The sequence below is a fragment of the Micropterus salmoides genome, unplaced genomic scaffold (genome assembly GCF_014851395.1).
Source record: "Micropterus salmoides isolate LMB-PRFRI ecotype aquatic unplaced genomic scaffold, ASM1485139v1 Ms_hic_scaffold_175, whole genome shotgun sequence".
NCBI classification, from domain to species: Eukaryota; Metazoa; Chordata; class Actinopteri; order Centrarchiformes; family Centrarchidae; genus Micropterus; species Micropterus salmoides.
The window spans coordinates 27,501-53,553 of NW_024040873.1; the positions used below are offsets into that span (position 1 = coordinate 27,501).

The 26,053-nt window shown below is 41.0% G+C and overlaps 2 protein-coding genes across 2 annotated transcripts in view; both read left to right on the forward strand.

Annotated features, from left to right (window-relative positions):
• The window catches only part of LOC119908303 (L-lactate dehydrogenase B chain), a 14,266-nt gene extending 13,708 nt beyond the window's left edge, over positions 1-558 (forward strand). The window contains exon 8 of the mRNA XM_038726015.1: positions 1-558. This exon is cut by the window's left edge and continues 286 nt beyond it. The gene's annotated coding sequence lies outside the window, so the exon portion shown is untranslated.
• Positions 559-20,275: 19,717 nt separating this feature from the next.
• On the forward strand, positions 20,276-25,618 carry LOC119908302 (glycogen [starch] synthase, liver-like; the record flags this gene model as incomplete). The annotated part of the gene is made up of 2 exons (XM_038726014.1): positions 20,276-20,583; positions 25,442-25,618. Coding segments are annotated over exons 1-2 (301 nt in total), but the record flags the coding sequence as incomplete, so codon positions are not given.
• Between the last annotated feature and the right edge of the window lie 435 nt (positions 25,619-26,053).

The window sequence follows — 26,053 nt, forward strand, 5'->3', positions numbered from 1 at the left end:
ACCAATATTTTTTTAAAATGTATTAGTGAGAATTTCAGTTTTACATGCATCCAGTGTGATTTTACTGTTTTCATATAAGTGCTGCATTATGTCACCATCTACTTCCTGTCTAAAAAACACTGGTGTGCTCTTAAAAAATAAGCACATTTGCTCCCCAAACGCTAGTAGGCTGCTGTTGCTGTGTTACTGTTTAAGGAGATGTCAACTGACCTGTATTACTGTATTCTTTATGGATTATTGTGTTTTAGCTGATTGGACCAGGATCAAACACAACCCTCAAAAAGCGTCAAAAAAAGTGTCACTATCCTCCTTCACCACTTACTGTATTGAGTCGTTCATTTAGTTCCCTTTGGGTAATCACAAAGACCCTAAGACCGTGTACAGTAAACAGATAGTGAATTTGTGACAGGGCGAGTGTGAAGGTAGATTTTCCGTCCTCTCCTGTTTCCTCCATGTTAGCAAAGGGTGATGGAGCAGCAGTGGAAAGGTGGAAACATCTAGCTTTTAAACATCATCTGACCCTGTAAACTGTAACTTAATAAATTTGAACCTCATGAAGGGCTGTGTGTATGTGTTTTATTTTTCTAAAATTACTTAAATAGTGTCACCTTTTGTTAATGATGTGAAGAAATTCATAATTTGTTTGTGGAAAAGAAGCAGAATACTTCTTAAGAAAGAAGTAGCCTATTCAGTTTAGAGAAAGCTAACTGAGGATGGGATGTTTTAGATTTTTTCATTTTAACTGCACCTACAAGATTACATGGTTAATAAAACTCTGGATATTTGGTAATGATCATTATAAAAGAGGTGTTGGCTTCTGATCCCCAAACTTGAGACCTCTATAAATGAATGAATTATTTGATGTGTCTTTGTTGCTGTACACCTCCACAGTTTGTCCGGTTAGAACAATTAAGATGATGTTGGTAATCTTCCCAATCCAAGGACACTCTCACACTCCTTTTCTTGCAACTTGTTTATTGTAGAATGAAATGAGTATATGTTTATGTGTATGTGTGGGTGTGTGTGTTAACTGTGTGTGGTAACTGTAAAGAGAATAAACAAATGACATTTTAGACATCTGAAATAGTAATGAATAAAAGCAAGATAATATGAGATAAACAAGTGCGAATAATGACATATATGAGGACGAAATGAACAAAGATGGATAACTTCTGAAGAGAAAGCATGAACTAAATAAGGGAGCTTCCATATTTTTACACACATGGACTGAAAAGGCTCTGTTGCATAGGCTGACTAATGACACACAGACTAGGTAATTTCGTGACGGTCCCTTACTGACTGTCAGCGTGCGCAGTACTAATAAACGGGAGGGAATGTAAATGCTCCGTACTTGTATAGCGCCTTTCTAGTCTTTTCGACCACTCAAAGCGCTTTTACACTACATCTGCATTCACCAGTCACACACATTCATACACTGACCCTAAGTGCTCAAACGGAAACTAACATTCACACTCACTCATACACTGGCGGAATAGCCGCCAGGGGCAATTTGGGGTTCAGTATCTTGCCCAAGGACACTTCGACACGCAACCAGGGGGCCAGGGATTGAACCGCCGACCTTCCGATTAACGGCCAAAATTGAAATTGTGGTTTGTTCATAACAACCGCCATATTATGGTCAACTCCAAGAGCATAGCATATATAAAGAAAACTGGATTGAAAGGAGTATAATGTATTTGGAGTTCAGACTAATCATCACCAAAAAATCTGTGCAATAAAAACCGATCCAAAAGGTACAACAAACCTTTACTGAGAGGAAAATCTTTTTGGGAGTCCATCACTGATGCAATTAGTGGTTATCTCCTATTTTATTATTTCAATGACAGAAGAGAATCTATTTAATATATTTTAGAGTTGTGTGTATTGCCATCTGGAGCTGCTGTGCTGGCCCTAGGGATGTGCGGATCAATACTAAAGTATCAATGTTTCCTGCTCTAGGATCGTAACTCATATAGAAGGATTGATATCTAAACTCAGTAATGTGGAGTGCATTTGTGTTTTATAATAAGAATCTTACTGTCACCAGGATGGTCTAATTAGCTTCTTTGAAGTGAGCAGCTTTGATGTTTGTGCAAAGACTGAAATACTTTGGCAACACCGCAAACTTCTTAGATTTAGTCAAAATAATATGATGACGTTATGAAGCAGCAGTTCTGAGCAGGATATGTCATTATGCAGTTATTAGTTGGAATCTGTAAGCTACAGCCTACTTTTTATTTCCCTCATAAATACCAAAACGAGAGGGGGTGGTCACATTAAACTAGAAATAAAATATGTAAAAAGTATTGGTATTGGTATCAGCAACACCAGCCTGGGTATTACTTGGTATCATATAGGAATTAAATGGTATCGCACATCACTAGCTGGCTCTTGTCAACTGCATATTAGCTTCATGTTAGCTTAGCAGCAGCAACTGTAGCAACAGTTTGCTAACCCATAACTTAGCTAACGTTAGCTACATTACTTGCTGTGGGGTTGTTCGCTCTGTTGTGGTGTTGGATTAATATAAATGGCTATTGATATTAGGGGATTATTTAAACGTATAACGTTAAATAAATTCCTTAAAGGGCATTTGAAACTTTTCAGCGGCGACTAGTGTGGTTTTAAGAACCAGATATGTGCTTCATAAGCGTGCTCGCTTTAACTCATAAGCAAGCATAATCCAAAACACAACCGTTTTCATAGAGAAATCCTGCAATAAACACAGAATGCATGCAGACTGTGGCTTTTCTCTAGACATGTTCAGGTACTGTTTGTTCAATGTTCACTGCTCAGAGGTAGCTGAATATCTTTCATTCAGCACAGCGAGCAGCATATTGGCACAATACTACTAATCCACGCTCGATACCTATGCTCATTACATGATAATTACATCATGTACTTCGGTACATTTACTTCATTTAGCCGACATGCTACATTGTTAGCTCGCCTGCAGCTTTTCAGTAACTGTATTTACTATCTGTGCATCTTTTACCGGAGGCTCAGCAAGGTGAGCACAGCTAACAAACATGTATTGGATGATAATACGGTTCGTGAGCTAGACTGAATATTATAACGGGATTGTGTTACACTTTATAACAGTTAGACCACAGTAAGTAACTTCCGTTAGTGGATGGTTCTTCCTCTGTGTTGTCGCCGTTTTGCTGCAGTATTGTATATTATGTGGGTCATGTTAGTTACAGCGACGGAGAGGTGGAGAAGCCACGTACCGGAGCATCAGTAAAACCACAATAAATCTAAATGGAACATAACGAACGAAAACAAATCGCTCCACATTTGCTTTTTACCGTTACATCCTTTCTTGCAAGCTAACTCAACACTTTGACATAATACCGGTGGTACACAGGATAGTAACATGGGTCATGTTAGTTGGTGATGTAATGTGGAAATCGATACAACTTTACACCGGATAACGTTAGCAACTGCTCGGTGTTAGCTGTCGAGCTAACGTGACTCTCTCCATCACTCCAGCTTTTCTAATGTTCACTGTGAAATTACTCGACATCATCTGAATCTGTTTGGTCTGATGGGCTTTCACATAACACATAAACCTTTATTGTTGTTGTGGGGTGGTGATGATGCAGTTGATAAAACACATGCCTGTGGTGCGGGTGACCAGGGTTCAATTTCCACAGTGACACATCCACCAATGTGTCCCTCAGCATGACACTTAGTTGCTCCAGAGGTGTGCGGCCTCTGACAATTGTAAAGCACTTTGGATAAAAGCGTCAGCTAAATGACTAATATTTATTTATATGTATCCTTACGTGGAGTCTGTGTTTTGCTGTGAGCCGGTTGTTGTATGGTGTTAGTGGACTCCATGTCGTTAGCTGTGGTGTTGTCGCTGTAGTCTGACAGAACCTCTGGAGCGCTCACAGAGCTGAATCCAACCCGGAGACCTCACATTAAAAGCAGAATAGTGGCTGGTGCAAGCAACAGAGCAAACAGGCGTGTGCTTCATTTCTAAGTGAGATTTGAGCCCATTGACAATAAGGCAACGAAAATCTGATTTATTAATAAGTCATTTCATTGAAAAAATACATATAGCCCTTTTAAGAATATCCAAGAGTTGTTTGGCAAGCACCCCTGATTATTTATATTTTACATATTGTTTATTTTTACATTTTATATGTTCAATTATTGTTATATATTAGTTTTTATTTTTTGCACTTGTGCACACAATGATGCACCACATGCTGTATCTAGCTGCCTTATGTTGTCTGTAGTGTAATTTTAAAAGGCACTGCAGTGCCATCTAATGGTTGGATGAAAACACTGTAGAAAATAAACAAACCATACACTTTAATTGTGAAATTACAGACATCTTTGCTGTCCTCAGAAAAGTCCAAATGGAGCATTTCATTTGGATTTCATAGATGACTTAGAGCAAACATGTTACAAAATGATATTGTCTGAGGCTTTCTGTTTCCCTTTCTAATTTTATTTTATTCTGAATTCCTTTCTTGTAGATCTTAAAAGAATGTCAAAGTAAAGGTAGATACAAAAGTGTTATTCACAAAAACATAACTTTATCTTAAGTTAAATTTAACACATAGTATGGAAGAGAGGAAGACAAATTGGTTTCATCTAGGCACCTCCAGTTCTCGTGGGAAGAGAGACAGGGGTGAAAACTTATTTGTCCTGGCTCTTTTAATGGCTCTTCTATAAATGTAGCCGTTGTAGCGTTTCCCAAAGCGAAGGCCGAACGGGTTGAAGTTGAATTTGCTCCTGCGGTCATTGCATAGAAGCTGCCGCTGGTCTTCATTCTCTCTCAGGGAGAAGCACAGGTTTGGATCCTCAGTCAAAAACTCTTCTGCAGTTCTTCTCCTGAGTGTGGAGAGGACTGATCCTGAGGAAAACAGCAGAAAATATTATAAAATAAAAATCATCAGTTTTAGATTTTAGTTGCACTTCTTTGTTATAAGGAATCTCATTAAGGTTGCTCACCTGTTGCATGTGTCCTCTGTGCAGTGTCAAATTCCGGTAAAGCTGCTTCTACACTCCCTCCGTGACCAACAATCAGCCCGCACACCACAACTAGAGTGGTGAGTCTCATGTTTGGACAGACGAAACAAATCCTCTTTCTGTGTCCAAACAGTGCAGATTAAAGTGTTGATGTTCCCCTACTCAGCAGGTACTAACATGCTCACTCCTAACAGACCGATTTTATATTTCCAGACCTCATGCTCCTGCAGCTCACAGCCAATCACAGCCCTCTGCGTCTCTGTGCAGTGCATTATAGAACATAGGCTACGTGGCTGTAGCTGCTGAAATGCATCATTCATCAGCTCTTCTGAGAAATGTTGACAGCTCAGTTTGTTGCTGTGATCATTCATCCACTATAAGATAATATGTTACTGCATGCTGAAAAATTGTGAAGTCATGAATATTTTTTAAATAAAGTAACAGAGAGACAGAAAAGGGGCAAAAACACCAGGACGCGTAATGGCACAGTCCAGGTTCCAGTTTGGCTGCAGTAATGCAAAGAGCACCAGCAGATGGGTGGACTGAGTTGTTATTAGAAAACAGTTTTGTCAATTCTACTTTTTTCTGCTAAGACTTCCATGTGTAATACACCAATGTGTTGTCATGCAGGGAGGGAGACCCAAAGCACAAAGCATCACAGTGTTCATGGCTTTACAAACAGCATTTGGTGTGCTACTGCTTGACGTTGCACAGATACAGTCCCCTCCAAAACTATTGGAACATGTGACTGCCAGATGTTTCTTGTTGCCCAGGTGTTGCCTTTTAGGTTGATCAAACATTAAATAGCTCTGCGTGACTAGTCTAAGTTTTCATCCTTGGTTCAAACCTACAAAGACAGCATTTCCTGTTAAAGAGGATAAACCAACATGAAGACCAGAGAGCTGTCTGTGTGAGAAAAGCACGCGATTGTCAAGCTGAGAAAAGGAGGAAAATCGAGCAGAGCCATTAGACAAACATTGGGCAGAGCAAGCACAACAATTTGGAATGTCCTGAAAAAGAAAGAAACTACTGGTGTACTGAGCAACAGACGTCAAACAGGTCGGCCAAGGACAACAACAGTAGTTGATGACAGAAATATGGTGAGAGCTGTGAAGAAAACCCTAAAACATCAGTAAGTGACATCAGCAACGACCTCCACAGTGCAGGATGAAGGTATCACAATCCACTGTTGGAAGAAGACTCAGAGAGCAGAAATATAGAGGCCACACCACAAGATGCAAACCACTCATCAGCAGGAAGAAACGGAAGGCCAGATTGAAATTTGCAAAGAAGTACAGAGATGAGCTGCAAAAGTTATGGAACACAATCTTATGGACTGATGAGACCAAGATTAATCTCTAGCAAAGTGATGGAAAGGCCAAAGTGTGGAGAAAGAAAGGAACTGCTTCTGATCCGAAGCATCCAAGCTCATCTGTGAAGCATGGTGGAGGTAATGTCATGGCTTGGGCGTGCATGGCTGCTTCTGGAACAGGCTCATTAATATTTATTGATGATGCAACTGATGATGGTAGCAGCAGAATGAATTCAGAAGTGGACAGAAACTTTTTGTCTGCCAATTTACGGAGAAATGCATTGAAACTAATGGGGAGGAAGTTTATCATGCAGCAGGACAATGACCCAAAGCACACTGCCAACAAAACAAAGGACTTCATCAGGGGAAAAAGTAGAAGGTTTTTGCCTGGCCTAGTCAGTCAGCTGACCTTAACCCAACAGAGCTGCATTTCACCTCCTTAAGAGGAGACTGAAGGGAGAAACACACCGAAACAAACAAGAACTGAAAGAAGCTGCGGTAAAAGCCTGGAATAGCATCACAAATGAAGAATGCAACAGTTTGGTGATGTCGATGGGTCGCAGGCTTGAGGCAGTTATTGCAAGCAAGGGTTATGCCACCAAATATTAATGTTATTATTATTATTATTATTAATTATTATGTTATTTACTTTAAGATTATTTGTTCTAATAGTTTTGTTCACCTAAGAATGCTGTGGTCTAATACAAACGTATTGTCGTAACGTAATGTCCTGAGTTGTTTAACACATGTAGATGTGAATACCAGGAAATGATAGCTGAAATTCTGAACTCTGGTCTCATACCCAAATGTCTTCAGTGAACAACAAAAACATACAGTAGTGTATTTGAAATTTGGACACGATCTGAAGGGGCAGTCATAAATAAAAGGAACATTACAACAATGGGTAACGCTTTAGACTTTTTAAAAACCTTTTTTTTTTACCCATTTTTCTTTGTATACATATATTTTTGGGCGTTTTCAATTCAATTCAATTCAATTTTATTTATATAGCGCCAAATCACAAGGAAAATACAAAAAAATCGTAAGATAACTTAGAGGAAATCCTCCAAATGCATTCACTTCTAATTCTGATCTGTTTTATTCCATTAAAATCTATTCAATATGGTGCATGCTGGCAGCCATAGGGTTTCAAGACATTGATCATGTGAGTTCATCATCCTTGGTTCAAAACTGTTGTTGTGATTTGGCGCTATATAAATAAAATTGAATTGATGTGTGACTGATCTACCATTTCTATTGCATTTAGTGTCACATTTTGGAATAGTTAGCCTATTACTTTGCAATGTACAGATCTAAATATGTTGCAGAAATGTAGTCATGTTCCATTTGTAAAATTAAGTTCTGTTACTTTGCGGTTAACAACATGCCCACCAGAGGGCAGTGTCAGTTCTGTTCTCATGTGAAATAGCCAACTATTTACCAGCAGTCTGTGCAAAATGCGAGAGCTTATAGACTTGATGTAAGCACTTGTGGAACAATAAATTGTACATGTATTAAAATAAAAATATCACAAAATAAAAACTCACAAAAGCTTGTAGAAAGAATCTGAACTTAACATTTTCACTCAGAAAAGATTCACACAAATGTGTTCATTGATTAGTTATGCTGCTGTAGACCTAGACTTCCCATGATGCGCTGAGCTCATCTCTCCTCCTCTCTCTCTCCATCTGTATGCATTCTTAACCCATTATTGCATCTTACTAACCCGACTTCTTACTCTCCCATAGTCTTGTGCTTTCTCGTCCCTCTCCTCTCTCCTCGTATCACTTTCTGCAGGTATTTCTGGCTCTGGAGCCTGCTGCTACCATGTCCCTGCTCGACACCCTTTGTTATTGTTACTAGTCCTATTCTTCTTCTTATTATTATTATTAATATTATTATTCAGTACAATTATTCATTTTCAGTCTGTACCTCTACTACCTTTACTGTCTGTATTTCTGTGTGGATGTTGTCTTGGGAGCTCCCCCCCACCACTCATCCCTCTCTCTTGCTCTCTTTCTCTCCCTCCCTCACCCCCAACTGGTCAAGGCAGATGGCTGCCCCCCGACCCATAATTCTGCTTGATGTTTTTGCCTTGCCTGTCTTGCCAGGTGCTTGGAAGTGTTGGAATTGGGTCTCTGTAAATAATATTACAAAGAGTACGGTCTGGAATTGCTCTTTATGAAAAGTGCAATGAGATAATAATGTATAAATAAAATTGAATTGAAAATGTGCTCTGTCTCTGCACTCGCTTGGTCTCTGTTCTGCTATCAACTCTGCCTCTGTGTTTGCTTAACTTGGCACAGCCACAAAATCACCCAATCACAGACTTGGTGAAAGTAACCTTGTTTGGCTGTTGTATCCAGACAGGCTGCTAGCTCTTTTTTCTCATACGAAGGCAAAATCAGCTGTTCTCCTTCAACAAAACGTGCATCCAGACTGAAATTCAACAGTGGCATTGTGTTGGGAGATGATGTGTAGTTTCTGCAGGGTGTGTTAATGACTTCTAGTATAGCTGTGATTCCCGGAGCTGCAGCTGGCAGGCTTCCAACTCTTCAGAGTGGCAACAGAGCTCTCCAGCAAAACAAAAGGTGGAGGTGTCTGTGTCTGGAGCTCAACACTCTGAAGACAGTGGAGATGATCGTGGATTTTAGAAAGACCACAGCCCCACCCTCTCCCATCATCCTGTGTGACTCCCATTTCACCACTGTGGAAAGATTGCAGCTGACTCCTCCCACCCTGGACACAAACTGTTTCAGACTCTACCCTCTGGCAGGAGGCTGTAGTCCATCAGGACCAAAACCTCTTGCCTGCAGCTTCTTCCCATCTGCAGCTAGCCCCTTTAACAAGACCAGGTCCCCCACTGACACTCCCCCCTTTTAAAAATAGTACAACTGTCTCTGCACATGCTCAAACCTGGCACACTGCACATATTCGTGTTAATTGTAACTCTTTGTTGTTGCAATTTATATTTATGAACACAATACTCTCTTCCATTGCAACACGTCTTTTCTCTGCAAATAGTTGTATTATCTTTCTCTATTCTTTTATTATTCTGTATGTATTGTAATATTGACTGTATGTTTTTCTACCTGTAGCACCTTATCACCACAGCAAATTCCTTGTATGTGTAAAACACTACTTGACAAAAAAGCTTTTTCTGATTCTGATTCTGAACCAGTATTGACAAGTTATTTGTGTCATTTGAAAGTTTATGTTTGCTGGGTATCCTTTAGATAGAGATATCCTGTATTTCTCTGCTTTTCCAGACCATATTTGGAGGATTCTGTGCCCTGAATATTCACTATTAACATTTACAAGGAAATCAATAACTCTGGTCTCCTTGCTAATGTGTACTGACTCACCAGAGTGAATCCTGCTGTTGCAACCCAGCAGAATAGACAGATCGTGGGGGGGCTAATTGTCATAATATTAAATTCAATTTTATTTATATAGCGCTACGGCTGGACAATAAAACAATAACAATAATTATTGCAATATAATTGTTTTCAATAACAATATAACTTTGACTTTATTCACTTGAATCATACACAAATTAGGACTTATTTTTTTATTAAGAAGTTTATTTTGTGGAGGAATAATTACTGAAAAAAGCTTTTACTTGATTTTACTTGCATATTTGTTGAAAAAGAGTTTTGAATGTTCTACCTTAGATTTGTGAAGTGATCCACTGTTTGGCATCAAGTGTTGACCATTAAGAAAAGTTAAGACCACAATTAACCATCAGGTTTTTTCAACTTTTACTCAGGAGCAGAAATCAGCCTTTAAACTTGAAAGAAATAATGATTTCATACTTTTCGTGATAATAATTGATATCAAAAGATATGAAACTGTTTATCGTGATAACATTTTTGGCCATATCGTCCTATATAGCGCCAAGTCATAACAACAGATATCTCATAGCGCTTTTCATAAAAGAGCAGGTCTAGACCATTATTATTACAGAAACCCAACAATTCCCACCAAGAGCAAGCACTATGCACTAAACCTTCAATTTCAATTCACTTTCAATTTTATTTATATAGCGCCAAATCACAACAACAGTTATCTCACAGCGCTTTTCATAAAAGAGCAGCCTAAACAATATAGCCTACATACAGAGGTACAGACAGTAAAGGTAATGTTGGTACAGACTGAATCAGGGATGTGATTTTTCCGGATTAATTCTGGATTCCGGATTTTCTGACCTGAAAGTCTGACCCTCGCGAATCATGCAGATCTGTAAAAAAATACAAAACGGGGGTCGGGGGTTACAGGAGCTGCATGAGTGAAATGGAGAGGCTTTGAGGGCATCTACAGACTTTTTTTCCCTTTCCAAGTATCAACAAGGATATTTGTTTGCTTTAAGCTGACCAATTCCACGCTTGAGCAGTGTGTACCCCAGTCGCTCTCGTGCATCAGTGTTACGTAATGTGTTGAGCGGTAATAATTACCTTTCACGTTAAAGAGTAGTGTAATTACTATTTCCAACATTATTATTATTACAGTTGCTATTCCAAGTAACGCTGCCTTACTGAACGCACCATTCCTGACGTGAATGACTGCAGGTCAGGGCACCAGACCATATAGTGTTTAAGTCAGCAGGTAGGCCTACTCAGCAGCGACCTGTCCCCAAAATGAACAGTCTTTAAAGCTAAATGAAGAATAAAGAACAAGGGAGAGGTTTTTCCATAGCTGTAAGTAGATACTGCCATTATTGTCTCACAGTCTAAGATGCAAAGAACATTGTCTGTTGTAAACTTTGTGCGACCAGCAAAAAGTGAATTGAATTTATTAAAGCATCTGCTAAAGCAGCACAGCAACTGAAAATTATAGAAATAAACTCCGGCCGCTATTGCCAGTGATGCTTGGACTCATGGGGAGAGAGTGGTGTTATGTGCAATTTATACTTCTGCGTCGAACCGATGGCGTAGCCTCTGCGTAGCCTCCTACCCTAAGCCGTCACCTACGGCGTAGCCGGAGGTACACCTCCTCAAAAATTTAACTACCCGTCAAGATGACGTGGACCTTAAGCACTGTGATTGGTCGGGCTGGGTAGCCTCGCAATGCCTCCGAGCCGACAGGAAATGCCCCGTGCTTTGAAGTAACTTTTACTAATGGCCAAAACAGCGACTGTAACATTGGTGAACCAATATATTTGACAGTCAAAACCCGAGCACAATCAAAATATGATCCATCCATCCAACATTTGAAAAGTCTATACCAGCCACACGTAGACAATTTTACCCCCGTTCACGTTAGAGAAGGGCTTAAGTGGAAGTTAGCCTGCTCGGTCGGCAAAAGTCAACACAGTGGACGCTATAGCACTACCGCCAACTAGCGCTTGGGGCTGTAATTGCAGAACGATGGACACACCGACACCCAAGTATAAATGCATGGCTATGTGTGTAGCCTAAAAAACTTTCGCGGCCGTTGTCGTCTCATGCACACACGCGCCCGCTTTCAGAGTTGAAGTCATTGGCGTAAGGTAGTAACACCGGGCCCTAATGCAGGCTGTTATTATGGACCCTTGGGCTACACCATTACAAAGCACACACACACACACACACTGCTGTCTAGAAGGGAACCCTATATTGGCAAATTTATTTGCCTTGTTTCCTCGTTTTGCACAGTTTAACAACTGATAAGATTAGATGCAGTAAATACCTAATTTAAAGCTCCTTAAATCGATTTATTTCCATATTAACATATTAAATTCAACCGTTCTCTTAGCGTGCGTCTCTCTCCAACACACACATACTGCTGCTGCGGCTGTGCTGCGTGCGCCTGGACGCAGCAATCTAAAGTAGGCTACAATCATGTGATAGATTTTAGAGTCGGACTGTGTCACTTAGACTTTTGTATTTGCAAAGTACAGAAGTCAAACAGAGAGCCAGGAGCATGGCCAGTGCTGTCACTGTCAAAATCCTTAAACTTCACTACAAACAGCTGAGTGCAGGTGGAGTCCACAGTGCTGAAATTATGCAGACTTTTTCAGGCAGTTTCAGTATAATAACCTCCTGAATCACGGCAACCAAATTCCTCTTCGACAGAGAGGCAAGACATTATGTTGGCCTACTCATAACACAACACCATGTCCTGAAAAGAGGCCAGCTACGGCACACACACAGTTTAATACCCACATCCTCACACTTGAGCCTTCGCTAAGCCACACCCCCCTTAGTTACTGCTGCTAAGTCCGACAAACTGTCGGGACCTGTCGGACTTTTATCACGGTGCATACACAGTCTATTACTGAACTCCCTGGAGAAATATTGTCTAATTTTTGGAAAAATCTATCTCAGAAAGAAGCAGACAGTTTTGCAGTTGCATTGTGCATTTGAAGCGCTAAAGCCTACCGATCTGAGTAAAAGTGAACCACTGTATTATTATTGACTATTGAAAAAGAGGACAATGATATTAAGGATTAACACTGCTTCTGTAAAGCTGGTTAGGTCTCTATTCACTATTACCATTATTAAATAGAGCTTTACAACGTTACATTAAGTAGTAGCTAGCATTAGTTATCTAGCATTAGCTAACTAACATTACATTAGAAACAATAGACAGCCTACATTTTCCTGGATTTTTTTTAGGTTTTGGAAAGGGAATAAATTGTACTTTTCCTTTTAACATTTTTCATGTTGCACATTTAGCTGTTGACGTTTGGGGAAAAAATATTGTATATATATCTATATAGATATAGATATATACTGTATATATATTTTTTTCCAAATTAGTTATTGTCATGGTATATGTTATTATTCTAATTATTTTTATTATTATAGAGAGGTGGCGACGGTGCAATAGATTAGACATAGATAGAATAGATTCCCACAGCAACATAAGTTATTGTCACAGGTCCTGCTTTACCACCCATATGCTATACTAGAGGATGGTTCAGGACTCACCTGAGTCAGCCCTAACTATAAGCTTTATCAAAGAAAAATGTCTTGAGCCTACTCTTAAATGTGCCTCCTGAACCCAAACTGGAACCTGGTTCCACAGGAGAGGAGCTTGATAGCTGAACGCTCTGGCTCCTAGTCTACTTTTGGAGACTCTAGGAACCACAAGTAACCGTGCATTCTGGGAGCGCAGTGCTCTGGTGGGGTAGTAAGGTACTATGAGCTCTTTAAGATAAGATGGTGCCTGACCATTAAGAGCTTTGTAGGTGAGCAGAAGGATTTATGAAATGTAATCTCTTTTCCTGGTTCCTGTCAGAGTCTTAATGGACTTTTTTGAGCAGCCTGATAATAAGGAATTGCAGTAATCCAGCCTCATATATCATATCTAGTAAAGAAGTGCTGACTAAACTTCTTTAAGCAGCCTAGTCGGGATGGGGTCTAAGAGGCAGGTTGATGGTTTAGATGAAGAAATTAATGAAGTTAGTTGGTAAAGACTGAGGGAAGCAAAGTAGTCTAAACATATATCTGGTTTTACAGCTGTTTCTAAGGTTCCTCAGTTTGGTGATAAGTCGGTGCCAGTTGAGGGCGGGTCTTGGTGAATTTTGTTCTAATAGTTAGAATTTATCATTAAAGAAGCTCATGAAGTAACAAGTGTCATTTTCAGCGAGCCTGCAGCACTATCAACAAGATGATCGGAGGGACTGAGATTAGCATAGTTATTCTGTTACTTTGTGACTTGATAATGAATTTAGAGCTGATGGAATCACATCCTTATTAGCTACAGCACTATCAGACAGACATAGCAGAACAAGGTCGAGGGTGCGGTTAAAACAGTGAGTCGGTTTATAAACACTCTGAGAGAAGCCAATGGAATCTAATAGAGAATTAAACGCAGATCTCGTGGCACCACACTGAAAGCTCATTTCTTACCTTTATGTAGTCCAAACATGTATAAGAAAATCACTAATTGGTTGTCCCCTTATTAAAGTGTCCCGATTGCTACACGCAAATGAAAATACCGCTAAAACCCACCAGACTAGACCCAGTGTATTTTTACTTGCAAAAAATGATGATGATGGGGGGGGGGTCCCCCAAAAGAGGCAAAAACAACAGTTCAGGGATGTCTTTCTTACCTGTAATTGTAAATATTACAATACATTTCCCGTACTCATGCCTTATATTTAAGAATCTTGAAATAGAATATCAGACACCCCTAAAATGGACCGTACTATTTCCTAACATTGACATTAGTTTAACATCTTGTTTGCCCACATCACTCGCTCCAGTCAGTGCATCACACGCTGCTGGAGACACTGCAGGTTAATGATGTCAGTAGTTAGCTATCTAGCTGCTTTAATACACTTAACTCCTTATTCCTGTCACTCCTGTCACCTCATTATCACTGTGTAATTTCAAATTTTATGTAACTGTCAGCCAACACTGGTGTTTAGGCATGAGCAGTGAAATGGGGGATTAGTTATTTTAGATATACATTTTGACAGGGCAAGGCAAGGAAACTGTAAAGTTTGTAAGTTTGTAAGTTTGTAAGAAGGTTTCCTGTTTTTGACCCGGTTGTCACTGTATAATTCGCACCCTGATGATGATGATGACTATGATGATGGTAATGACTATGATGATGATGATGACTATGATGATGATAATGACTATGATGATGATAATGACTATGATGATGATGATGACTATGATGATGGTAATGACTATGATGATGATGATGACTATGATGATGATAATGACTATGATGATGATAATGACTATGATGATGATGATGACTATGATGATGATGATGACTATGATGATGATAATGACTATGATGATGATGATGACTATGATGATGATGATGACTATGATGATGATAATTACTATGATGATGATGATGATGACTATGATGATGATTATGACTATGATGATGGTGATGACTATGATGATGATGACTGATGATGATAATGACTATGATGATGGTGATAGCTGCTTTAATACACTTAACTCCTTATTCCTGTCACTCCTGTCACCTCATTATCACTGTGTAATTTCAAATTTTATGTAACTGTAAGCCAACACTGGTGTTTAGGCATGAGCAGTGAAATGGGGATTAGTTATTTTAGATATACATTTTGACAGGGCAAGGCAAGGAAACTGTAAAGTTTGTAAGTTTGTAAGTTTGTAAGAAGGTTTCCTGTTTTTGACCCGGTTGTCACTGTATAATTCGCACCCTGATGATGATTATGACTATGATGATGATGACTGTATTGTTGATGACCATGATGATGATGATTAAGACTATGATGATGATGACTGTATTGTTGATGACTATGATGATGATGATTAAGACTATGATGATGATGACTGTATTGGTGATGACTATGATGATGATGATTATGACTATGATGATGATGACTGTATTGTTGATGACTATGATGATGATGATTAAGACTATGATGATGATGACTGTATTGGTGATGACTATGATGATGATGATTAAGACTATGATGATGATGACTGTATTGGTGATGACTATGATGATGATGATTATGACTATGATGATGATGACTGTATTGGTGATGACTATGATGATGATGATTAAGACTATGATGATGATGACTGTATTGGTGATGACTATGATGATGATGATGATGATGATTAAGACTATGATGATGATGACTGTATTGGTGATGACTATGATGATGATGATTAAGACTATGATGATGATGACTGTATTGGTGATGACTATGATGATGATGATTAAGACTATGATGATGATGACTGTATTGGTGATGACTATGATGATGATGATTATGACTATGATGATGATGACTGTATTGGTGATGACTATGATGATGATGGTGATGACTATGATGATGATGATGACTGTAATAGTGATGACTATGATGATGATGATAATGACTAGAATGATGATGATGATGACTATGATGATGATTATGACTATGATGATGATGATGATGATGATGATGATGATGATGACTATGATGATGATTATGACTATGATGATGATAATGACTATGATGATGATTATGACTATGATGATGATGATTATGACTATGATGATGATGACTGTATTGGTGATGACTATGATGATGATGGTGATGACTATGATGATGATGATGATGACTGTAATAGTGATGACTATGATGATGATAATGACTATGATGATGATGATAATGACTAGAATGATGATAATGATGACTGTGATGATGATGATAATGACTATGATGATGATGATGATGATGACTGTGATGATGATGATGATGACTATGATGATGATAATGACTATGATGATGATTATGACTATGATGATGATGATGACTGTAATGGTGCTCATAGTACCTTACTACCCCACCAGAGCACTGTGCTCCCAGAATGCAGGGTTACTTGTGGTTCCTAGAGTCTCCAAAAGTAGACTAGGAACCAGAGCGTCCAGCTATCAAGCTCCTCTCCTGTGGAACCAGGTTCCAGTTTGGGTTCAGGAGGCAGACACCATCTCCACATTTAAGAGTAGGCTTAAGACTTTCCTCTTTGATAAAGCTTATAGTTAGGGCTGGCTCAGGTGAGTCCTGAACCATCCCTTAGTTATGCTGCTATAGGCCTAGACTGCCGGGGGATTTCCTATGATGCACTGAGCTCCTCTCTCCTCTACTTTCTCTCCCTCTGTATGCAACCTCATCCCATTATTGCATGTTACTAACAAAACTTCTCCCCTTTCTGGTAGTCTTGTGCTTTCTCGTCCCTCTCCTCTCTCCTCCTATCACTTCCTGCAGGTGTTTCTGGCTCTGGAGCTGTGGAGTCTGGATCTGTGGCTGCGGGTCACCTGCTGCCCCCGTGTTCCTGCTCGACACCCTCTGCTGCAACGACTACTGTTACTAGTCCTATTGTTATTATTGTTATTATAATCATTAACATTACGATTGTTATCATTAACACTACTATAAATTTCTGTACCGTTTTTCATTTAGTCTATAGCAACATCACCTTTACTGTCTGTACCTCTGTGTGTATATTGTGTAGGCTGCCTCCCTCCCCTCTCTCTCCTTCCATCCCTCTCTTTTTCTCTCTGTTCCTCTCCTGCCCTCTCTCTCTCTCTCTCTTGCGCCCCCCCACCCCCACCCCCACCCCTCTCTCCTTCACCCCAACCGGTCGAGGCAGATGGCCGCCCACCCTGAGCCATGGTTCTGCTCGAGGTTTCTGCCTCTTAAAATGAAGTTTTTCCTTGCCTCTGTCTCCTAGTGCTGCTCTTGGTGGGAACTGTTGGGCTTCTGTAAATAGCATCATAGAGTACGGTCTAGACCTGCTCTTTTATGAAAAGCGCTGTGAGATAACTGTTGTTGTGATTTGGTGCCGGAGTCCCTGCCGGCAAAGACACACAAGTGACCCAGCTCATTTCCCTCTCTGCGGCGCTTCACAGCGCTAATGTCAGCGAGCGAGCCCTTCACCAAAATGTCCAATAATTCCACTGATGATGCAAGAAAAGTGGGAATTAAATCCGCTGGAGTTGTTCCCCTGATGTTCATGAGCTCCTCCCTGGTGAAAGAGTATCGGGAATCACAGACGAAAACTGAATTAACACACAAAAACAAAACAAAACAAAGCGCACCGAACACAGAGGCAGCTATACTCAGCGCCATCTTGGATAATATAACTGTCCCTCATCACCGTCCTGGATGAGGCCGATGACCGTTGTCTCATCAGCAAACTTCAGGAGTTTGACAGATGGGTCTCCTGAGGTGCAGTCGTTGGTGTAGAGGGAGATGAGCAGTGGAGAAACCACACATCCCTGGGGGACGCCAGTGCTAATTGTCCGGGTGCTGGATGTGATGTTTCCCAGCCTCACCTGTTGACTCCTGTCAGTCAGGAAGTTTGTGATCCACTGACAAGTGGAGGCTGGCACAGTGAGCTGGGTGAGTTTGGTGCTGAGGATGTCCGGGATGATGGTGTTAAACATCGAGCTGAAGTCCACAAACAGGATCCTTGCCTATGTCCCTGGAGTGTCGAGGTGTTGCAGGATGTGATGTAGTCCCAAGTTGACTACAATAAAAGCCATTCAGCTCGTCTGCCAGTTGTTGAGTACCAGCGGTGTTGGGGGATGGTCTCCTGTAGTTGGTGAGTGTGTGCAGGCCTCTCCACACTGACGCAGGATCGTTGGCTGCAAAACTGTTTAACTACTTAGTTTAACTATTTAGCTTTTCAGCATAGCATCTCTTTGCAGCTTTGATCTCCTTAGTCAGAGTGTTCCTGGCTGGGTTGTACAAGACTCTGTTCCCACTTCTGAAGGCCTCCTCCTTGGTCTGACAAAGCTGCCTGAGTTTTGCTGTGAACCAGGGTTTTTGGTTGTTGTATGTGCGGAAGGTTTAAGTCGGCACACACGTCCTCACAAAAACTGACATAAGATGTCACAGTGTCAGTTAGTTCGTCCAGGCCAGTGGCTGCAGCCTCAAAAACACTCCAGTTAGTGCAGTCAAAGCAGGCCTGTAACTCCAGCTTTGACTCGTTGGTCCATCTTTTCACTGACTTTACAGCAGGTTTAGCAGATTTCAGTTTTTGCATGTGTGTCAGGATAAGCTGAACCAGACAGTGATCAGAGAGTCCTAAGGCTGCACGGGGGACAGAGCGATAGGCGTCCTTTAATGTAGTGTAGCAGTGGTCCAGTGTGTCCCTGGTGGGACACTTAATATGCTGTCTGTACTTTGGGAGTTCATGGCTGAGGTTTTCTCTGTTGAAGTCCCCAAGAACAATGAGCAGGAAGACTGGATGTTTTTTCTCCATGTTATTTATCTGGTCGGACAGGTAAATGTAAATGTAAATGCTCCGTACTTGTATAGCGCCTTTCTAGTCTTTTCGACTACTCAAAGCGCTTTTACACTACATCTGCATTCACCAGTCACACACATTCATACACTGAGCCTAAGTGCTCAAACGGAAACTAACATTCACACTCATTCATACACTGGCGGAATAGCCGCCAGGGGCAATTCGGGGTTCAGTATCTTGCCCAAGGACACTTCGACACGCAACCAGGGGGAGCCAGGGATTGAACCGCCGACCTTTCCGATTAACGGCCAACCCGCTCTACCTCCTGAGCCACAGCCGTAGTAAGGCCTCACTAACACAGGCCTGAGGTGGAATGTAAACAGCAACCAGCGACCAATAATGGCAGTAGCTACTTACAGCTGTGGAAAAAAGCCTCTCTCCCTAATTCTCCATTCTTTTTGGCTTACAGCTGACTTAAATAACATAAGGTCCAGTGCCCTGACCTGCAGCTCATCATTCACGTCAGGAATGGTGCGTTCAGTAGCTCAGTAACGCAGCGTTACATGGAATAGTAACTTAAGTAATATAACTGTTTTGGAAATAGTAATCAATTACACTACTCCCCTTTTTGATTTTTTTTTACAGATCTGCATGATTCACATGGTCAGATTATCAGGTCGGAAATCTGGAAAAATCACATCCCTGATATTTAAACATCGGGCCAGGCATAAAATTTACCTTTTAGTTCATCTACACTTTTTCTCAATTTGTCTGCAAAAAAGTGAAAAATAATCATTAAAATCTTTAAAAAAGCATAAAAGCAGGGTAGCCATCCGTACTGTATGTTGAAACTCATTATTGGATACATTGCCATAGGATGGATACATTCTTATATTCTTAATTTTCTGGCACTGTCTGTGAGTTCTTCCCCCTGTCCCTGACCTACTTTCATTCATTTCACAATCACATTCAGTTCATCACACATGACTCCACCAATTCTTTCACTCCTGAAGTCTATGTGTGTGTGTGTGGACAATGTATTACTCATTTTATGGGGACATACATCTTTTTACACCGTGTGAGGACTTACCTTCTTTTTGGGGACAAAACATAGGTCCATAAGATAAATCATTAAATTTAAGGGTAAAGCCTAGGTTAAAGGTTAGGGTTAGGGTGAATGTAAGTCAATGTAATGTCCTCTGAAGTGCTGGAAACATGACTGCATGTGTGTATGGAAGGTAAACATTCCCTCCTGTTGGCTGGAGGTCAGCCTCAGTAGGCGGGGTGGAAGCTCTTTGGCCTCTTTTCTCTTGTCCTGTTGTTTCCTGGAGGACTGTCCATGCTGAGCCAAGGACCTGCAGAGCTGTTTCTAACTGCCGCTTTCTAGATTCCAGGTGACGTCTGTCGGACCTCGAGAAGTTTCAGAATCAGAAATACTTTATTGATCCCCGAGGGGAAATTCTTTTGTTTTAAAGATGCCGCTGTCACGTTCCCTGTCTATGACTTCCCTGAGCGGGCTGTTGCTGGCCTGGGAGGAGGACGAGCTGCCAGTGGAGGACCTGCTGCTCTTTGAGGTGGCCTGGGAAGTCACCAACAAAGGTCAATTCACAATTGTAATTTTTCTTTAATAATAATTATATAACATATAACAATAATGTGTTTGAATTGATGATCATGAGTTCAACTACACATGGCCTTCCAAAGTATTCCAAATTATACAACTATACTGACACACATGCATTTCAGCATTTCAGGTATTTGGATATAGTCTTCCTTTTGGATTAATCAGCCATAATGAAGTGACAAAATGACTTTGGCAGAAAACTACCTCGTTTCTCTGAAGATTTCTCTGATTGAATAATAACTGGAAAAAAACCATTTACACTAATATTAATAAATGAAATAAGTCCACTAATAATTATAATAACTTAGCACAGAAAGTCTGTCTGTGTGGCAGAATTGGGATTATGTATTGTAATCTTTGCCCCTGAAAGAGCAAATATTGAAATCCAGTGAGCGTGGGAGTTAGGAGTCGGCTTACTTTGAAGAGCTAAACATTAAACTTCAGATAAGTGGTGAAAGTGGTTTGTCATGGTTTGTTTTGGAGTTCTGTTAGTTTCCTGTTTAATTTTGAAAGTGTCTTGTACTTGACTTCTTATATGAGCTGTGTTTCACCTGTGTGTAATCATCCTGCTAGCTTGTGTGTGTGTGTGTGTGTGTGTGTGTGTGTGTGTGTGTGTGTGTGTGTGTGTGTGTGTGTGTGTGTGTGCGTGTGTTTATAGCCTAGGGGGGAACTTTTAGCAAGGTCAACGCCTTTGGGCATGGAATTCCCGCATACAAAGGCGCATATCAGAAAACCTTATACCCATGCATTCGGGCTATTTCCACCTAACCTTTTTTTCTCAAAATCGCGAAAACTGAAAAACCTATTTTAAAAAATGTCCCAATTATAAGCTAACAAACATTTGCGAAAAACACTAAAAACAGGAAGTGATGTCATATCTTAGGTTTGGAATGGCCGATCTACACCAAACCCTGGGGAACTTTTCTGGCACACCTTCCAGAGGGGCTGTATGGAATTTGGTGTCTATCGGCCTCTAGGTGGCGCTATTAATAGTATATCAAATGACACTCCCATAGACATACATTCATTTTAGATCTCCGTAACCGCAAGTCCCTTTAATTTCAGACTCTGGCTGTTCTAGTTCTAGTTATTATTATTAGGGTCCGAGCACGAACCGTGCGAGGTCACTATTGAAACTGAAGGGATTATTTATTCGGGCCCAGGCACGAAATGTGTGAGGTCCCTATTGAAACTGAAGGGATTATTTATTAGGGCCCAGGCACGAAATGTGTGAGGTCCCTATTGAAACTGAAGGGATTTTTTTTTTCTTTCTTCAAAGTAACCTCAATTTTGGGGGCCTAAACATACTCAAAAACTCACCAAACTTTGCACATATTTCAGACGTGTCAAAATGGCTCACTAGCACCCCCTACCGAGCAGCCCTGAAAAAAGTTTCACCTACATGTACAGTATGGAATTTCTGTGGCACATGTATCATGTCCAGACGTACAAAAAAGCCTCTTGGAGCGATGCCCAACACCCAACAGGAAATCGGACATTTTGGATTTAATGGTCATTTTTGGATGATTTACACACTCTGTACTTTAACAAACTCCTCCTAGAGATTTGGTCCGATCAACTTCAAATTTTCTCTGTGCACTTTAAACCCACCTGCTGGCAACAGGAAATGACATGTTTTATGCTGTAATGTACTACTCCTAGCAGGTTGGACGAATCAACTTCAAAACTGTCCCAGAAAACCCTGAACACATTGATGAAGCCATAATGTAAAACTTCTGATTTTTTGGTTAAAAACGTGGCGGTGGCATGGCAGCGAAGTCCCACTCTTTGCCATGACAGAGAAAGTTGTTGTAACTTGACTGTACAGACGTACAAAAAAGCCTCTTGGAGCGATGCTCTAAACCCAACAGGAAGTCAGCCATTTTGAATTTTATGGTCATTTTTGGATGATTTACACACTCCGTACTTTAACGAACTCCTTCTAGGAATGTAGTCCGATCGACTTCAGGTTTGTGCTGTGCGGTCTAAAGCCATTGATGATTAAAAGTTGTGGAAGGGCGTGGCCATGGCGTGGCGTCCAGAATCGATGATTCATCAGAAAACAGGAATTTGATTTTAACTTCAGTGTACATGCTCACATGCTTGATAACAGTCACGCCCAACACATCTACATGTTCAGTAATAGTTGTAGTGCAAAGTGCTATGTAGCACCACAAAGGGGACACAGGAAGTGATGATTAACACGTTTGTACAGCGTCCGAAGCCCATGGCAAATTCACAGCCACACTGTCAGAGCCCCTAAATCTACAACACGGCTGCCTCACACCTCGACGCGCTACACGTGTGAGGGCCCGCCCATTGCTGCTTGCAGCTTTAATTATTATTATTACATTATTATTATTATTATCATCACTATAGTAATTATAATTGGGATGGAGGGGAGAGGGATAAAGGGGTTGAGAATGGAGGGATGAAGGGGGTTGTTTAGGGTTTGGTTGCTGGAGCGGCTAGGAACCCATGGGTCGAGACTCAGGGTGGGGGCTCATCTAGATAAGTACGCACCCTGCGCTAAGACATGTGTTTATTAAAATAAGAATGCTGGACCCAACAGTATTAAAAACGTCCTTTAAAAGACGAGAGGGAAGGATATCTGAGGGACAATCTTAAATAGTGAGGAGAGTGATGCAGGCACAAACTGCTTAAAGACAGGTGAGTATGTAGGAGGAACTGAAGGGTCTATGGCAGAGGAGGTTGGTAAAGATCTAAGCACAGAAATCTTTCCAGTAAAAAACGTTTTAAAATCTTCGCATAATGTAGGTGTGGGCACAATTTGAGCTGCATCGCTAGGATTTATAAAGGAGTTTAGATTTTTGAAGAGAACCTGGGGCCTATGATTCTTGTTGGAGACAAGATTTTTACGGCTCTCTGATAGCTTGCAAAGTAGTCTCTTAGAATTTCTAGGGAGACCTGGAGTTGACATGGTTCTGTGGATGACTTTGGGAGTTTAATTCTAAAAGGAGCAACAGAGTCCAGGATATCAGTGCAGGTGGAGCCAAAGGAGGAAATGAGCTCATCAGCACTGAGACCACAGTCACCATCCAAGTTACAGAGTTTAGATTCTTTAAAAGCATTTGCAAACTGCAGCGTAGTTGAAGGGTTGATCGCATGCTGACGACGAGTAGGATGACAAGCTGCGATCCTGGAGCAGGGGATGGTAGCAGTGAACAGAACAGACAGGTGATTGGATATACCGGTTACAGATTTCCTTGATATGGACACAGATTTTTTCATGTCACTGACTGGTTAAGATTGAATGAGTCAGTAAGATTCATAAAATCTTTGGCCAAAGGATTTTTTTCACAGCATAGGTGAATATTAAAACACCACAATAAGAAGAGGATTATATTTAACATAATCACTGCCAGAAACCCCGCAAAGTCCTTTTTGAACTTCAGAGGGCAATAAACAACCGCATACAACACAGGAAAAGGATGGTTGAATTCGTAAAGTTGCAGTTCGAAGCTAGCGAAGATGTCACTGGGAGTCTGTGGAAAGTGGATTTAAATACAGCAGCTAGACCTCCACCCCTCCAAGTGGTCCGCGGGGAGCTGAGAAATGTACAGTCGGGAGGAAGAAGTTCTGAGAAAAGATTAGATTCACCAGATGGATTCAGGTTTCCGTCAAGAACATAAAATCCAACTCCCGAGAGGTGAAGAAGTCATTGAGCAGGAATATCTTGTTTGCTAGTGATCTAACGTTGATCAGGGCCATGCGAAAGACAAGCTCCCCTCTGCCTGATGATGAAGCACGGCCTAGTGGCTGAAGGTTCTCGTGGTTCACGCCACCTTAACGAGCCCGCATCCGCCGGAGTTCGGGCACCTCTATCGATGGGTAGCAGACATCAGTTTGAGCGGGATAAATAGGCCAGATCCACCGGCCTCTAAAGTCCGGTGAGTAGACAGCGGAGTGCTGTCGCTCAGAGGCGAGGATTTATCGCATCGGTGGACATCCGGTAGGCTTTGGATCTCACCAGTAAACCTTCCCGCTTTCCCTGTCTTCTAAGATGTTTCTACAGGAATAGGCACTGGGTAAGTGCCACAGGCCTATAGGTGTACTGGATAAGAAGGGAGGGAGATTTGAAGTTTGGCTCTTAGATCGTATTTTGAAAGCGAGCGATTCCACTGAGGCTCAGATGTTGAGAAGAGCTTGGCGATCGTACACATATAAGCCGAGACATCTCTGCGGCATACATAGAAAAACCAGCAAAGATAACACTGAGCAGATTCGCTCCGCACACACTGGCGCCATCTTGCTGCAGTCCCAGAACCCACACGAACTAATGGTCTGTGTTCGTGTGTGTGTGGGTGTCAGGTGAATGGATTAGAGGCACAGGTGTGAAATGAGTGAAGCATGGGTGGTTGGATTGGAGAAATTGACTGAGATGCAGGTGGTTGAATTAGTGAGAGAGAGCGGCGTGGTCCTATTCCTGAATTTAGTTATAACTTCATAATGAAAGGCACAAACATCCAAGACAACTTGACAATGAACAAACTGATGAATAAATTCCTGGACAAGATGTCAAATATGTGGTGGAGACAGTCATTCTTTGTGACCTTTTATATTATATATATAATAATAAGTTTTCTTTGCCGGTGTATCGCCAAGTGCTGGGAATGGTTGGTCTGGGAATGGTTTTTTGCAACCTGCTAATATGTGTAACATTCAATGTAGGTGGAATTTGCTGGTGGGGCTGAAAAAAATGTTTTCTGATCCTCCTCCCCACCATGGACTGTGCTGATGATACTAATACTAATAAGAAGTAAAAAATGTGACTTTGCAACTGTCTTCTCCTTTCACTGTGTGAACATGCAGTTGGAGGAATCTACACAGTGATTCAGACCAAATCCAAGATCACAGTAGATGAATGGGGGGAGAACTACTATATGATGGGGCCCTACTTCGAACACAACTTTAAGACCCAGGTGGAGGCTGCGAGCCGCCAATCCTGTCAGGATGGCCATGGATGCTCTCATCCACAACGGCTGCCAGGTGGGAGAGTGTGTGTGTGTGTGGACCGAGAGAGAGAGAGAGAGAGGAGATTTTGAGACTACAATATATTAGCTCAATGTCTCATGTCTAATATATTCAGAAAGCACTTAGTTCTAATATTATTTGAATAATTGCTACAAATATGATTAAGTCTGGAGTGAGATGTCCCTTAATCACGGCGGTTGGCTTGAACTAGTTCAAAATCTTCCTTAGTAGTAGTGCTAGTATTACAGCTACTTCTACAGTTAATACCACCAGCACTAATGCTAACACTGCTATACAACTTATGATACAGCATTAATCAATGTCTTTCTCTCAGAAATTGTGGTAGAGAGCAATCAGTCCCACCAGAATCAAGTTGGTGTTTTACAATGATTTTCGCAATTAGATGTATGCTTAATACATACAGTATTTCACAAAAGTGAGTACACCCCT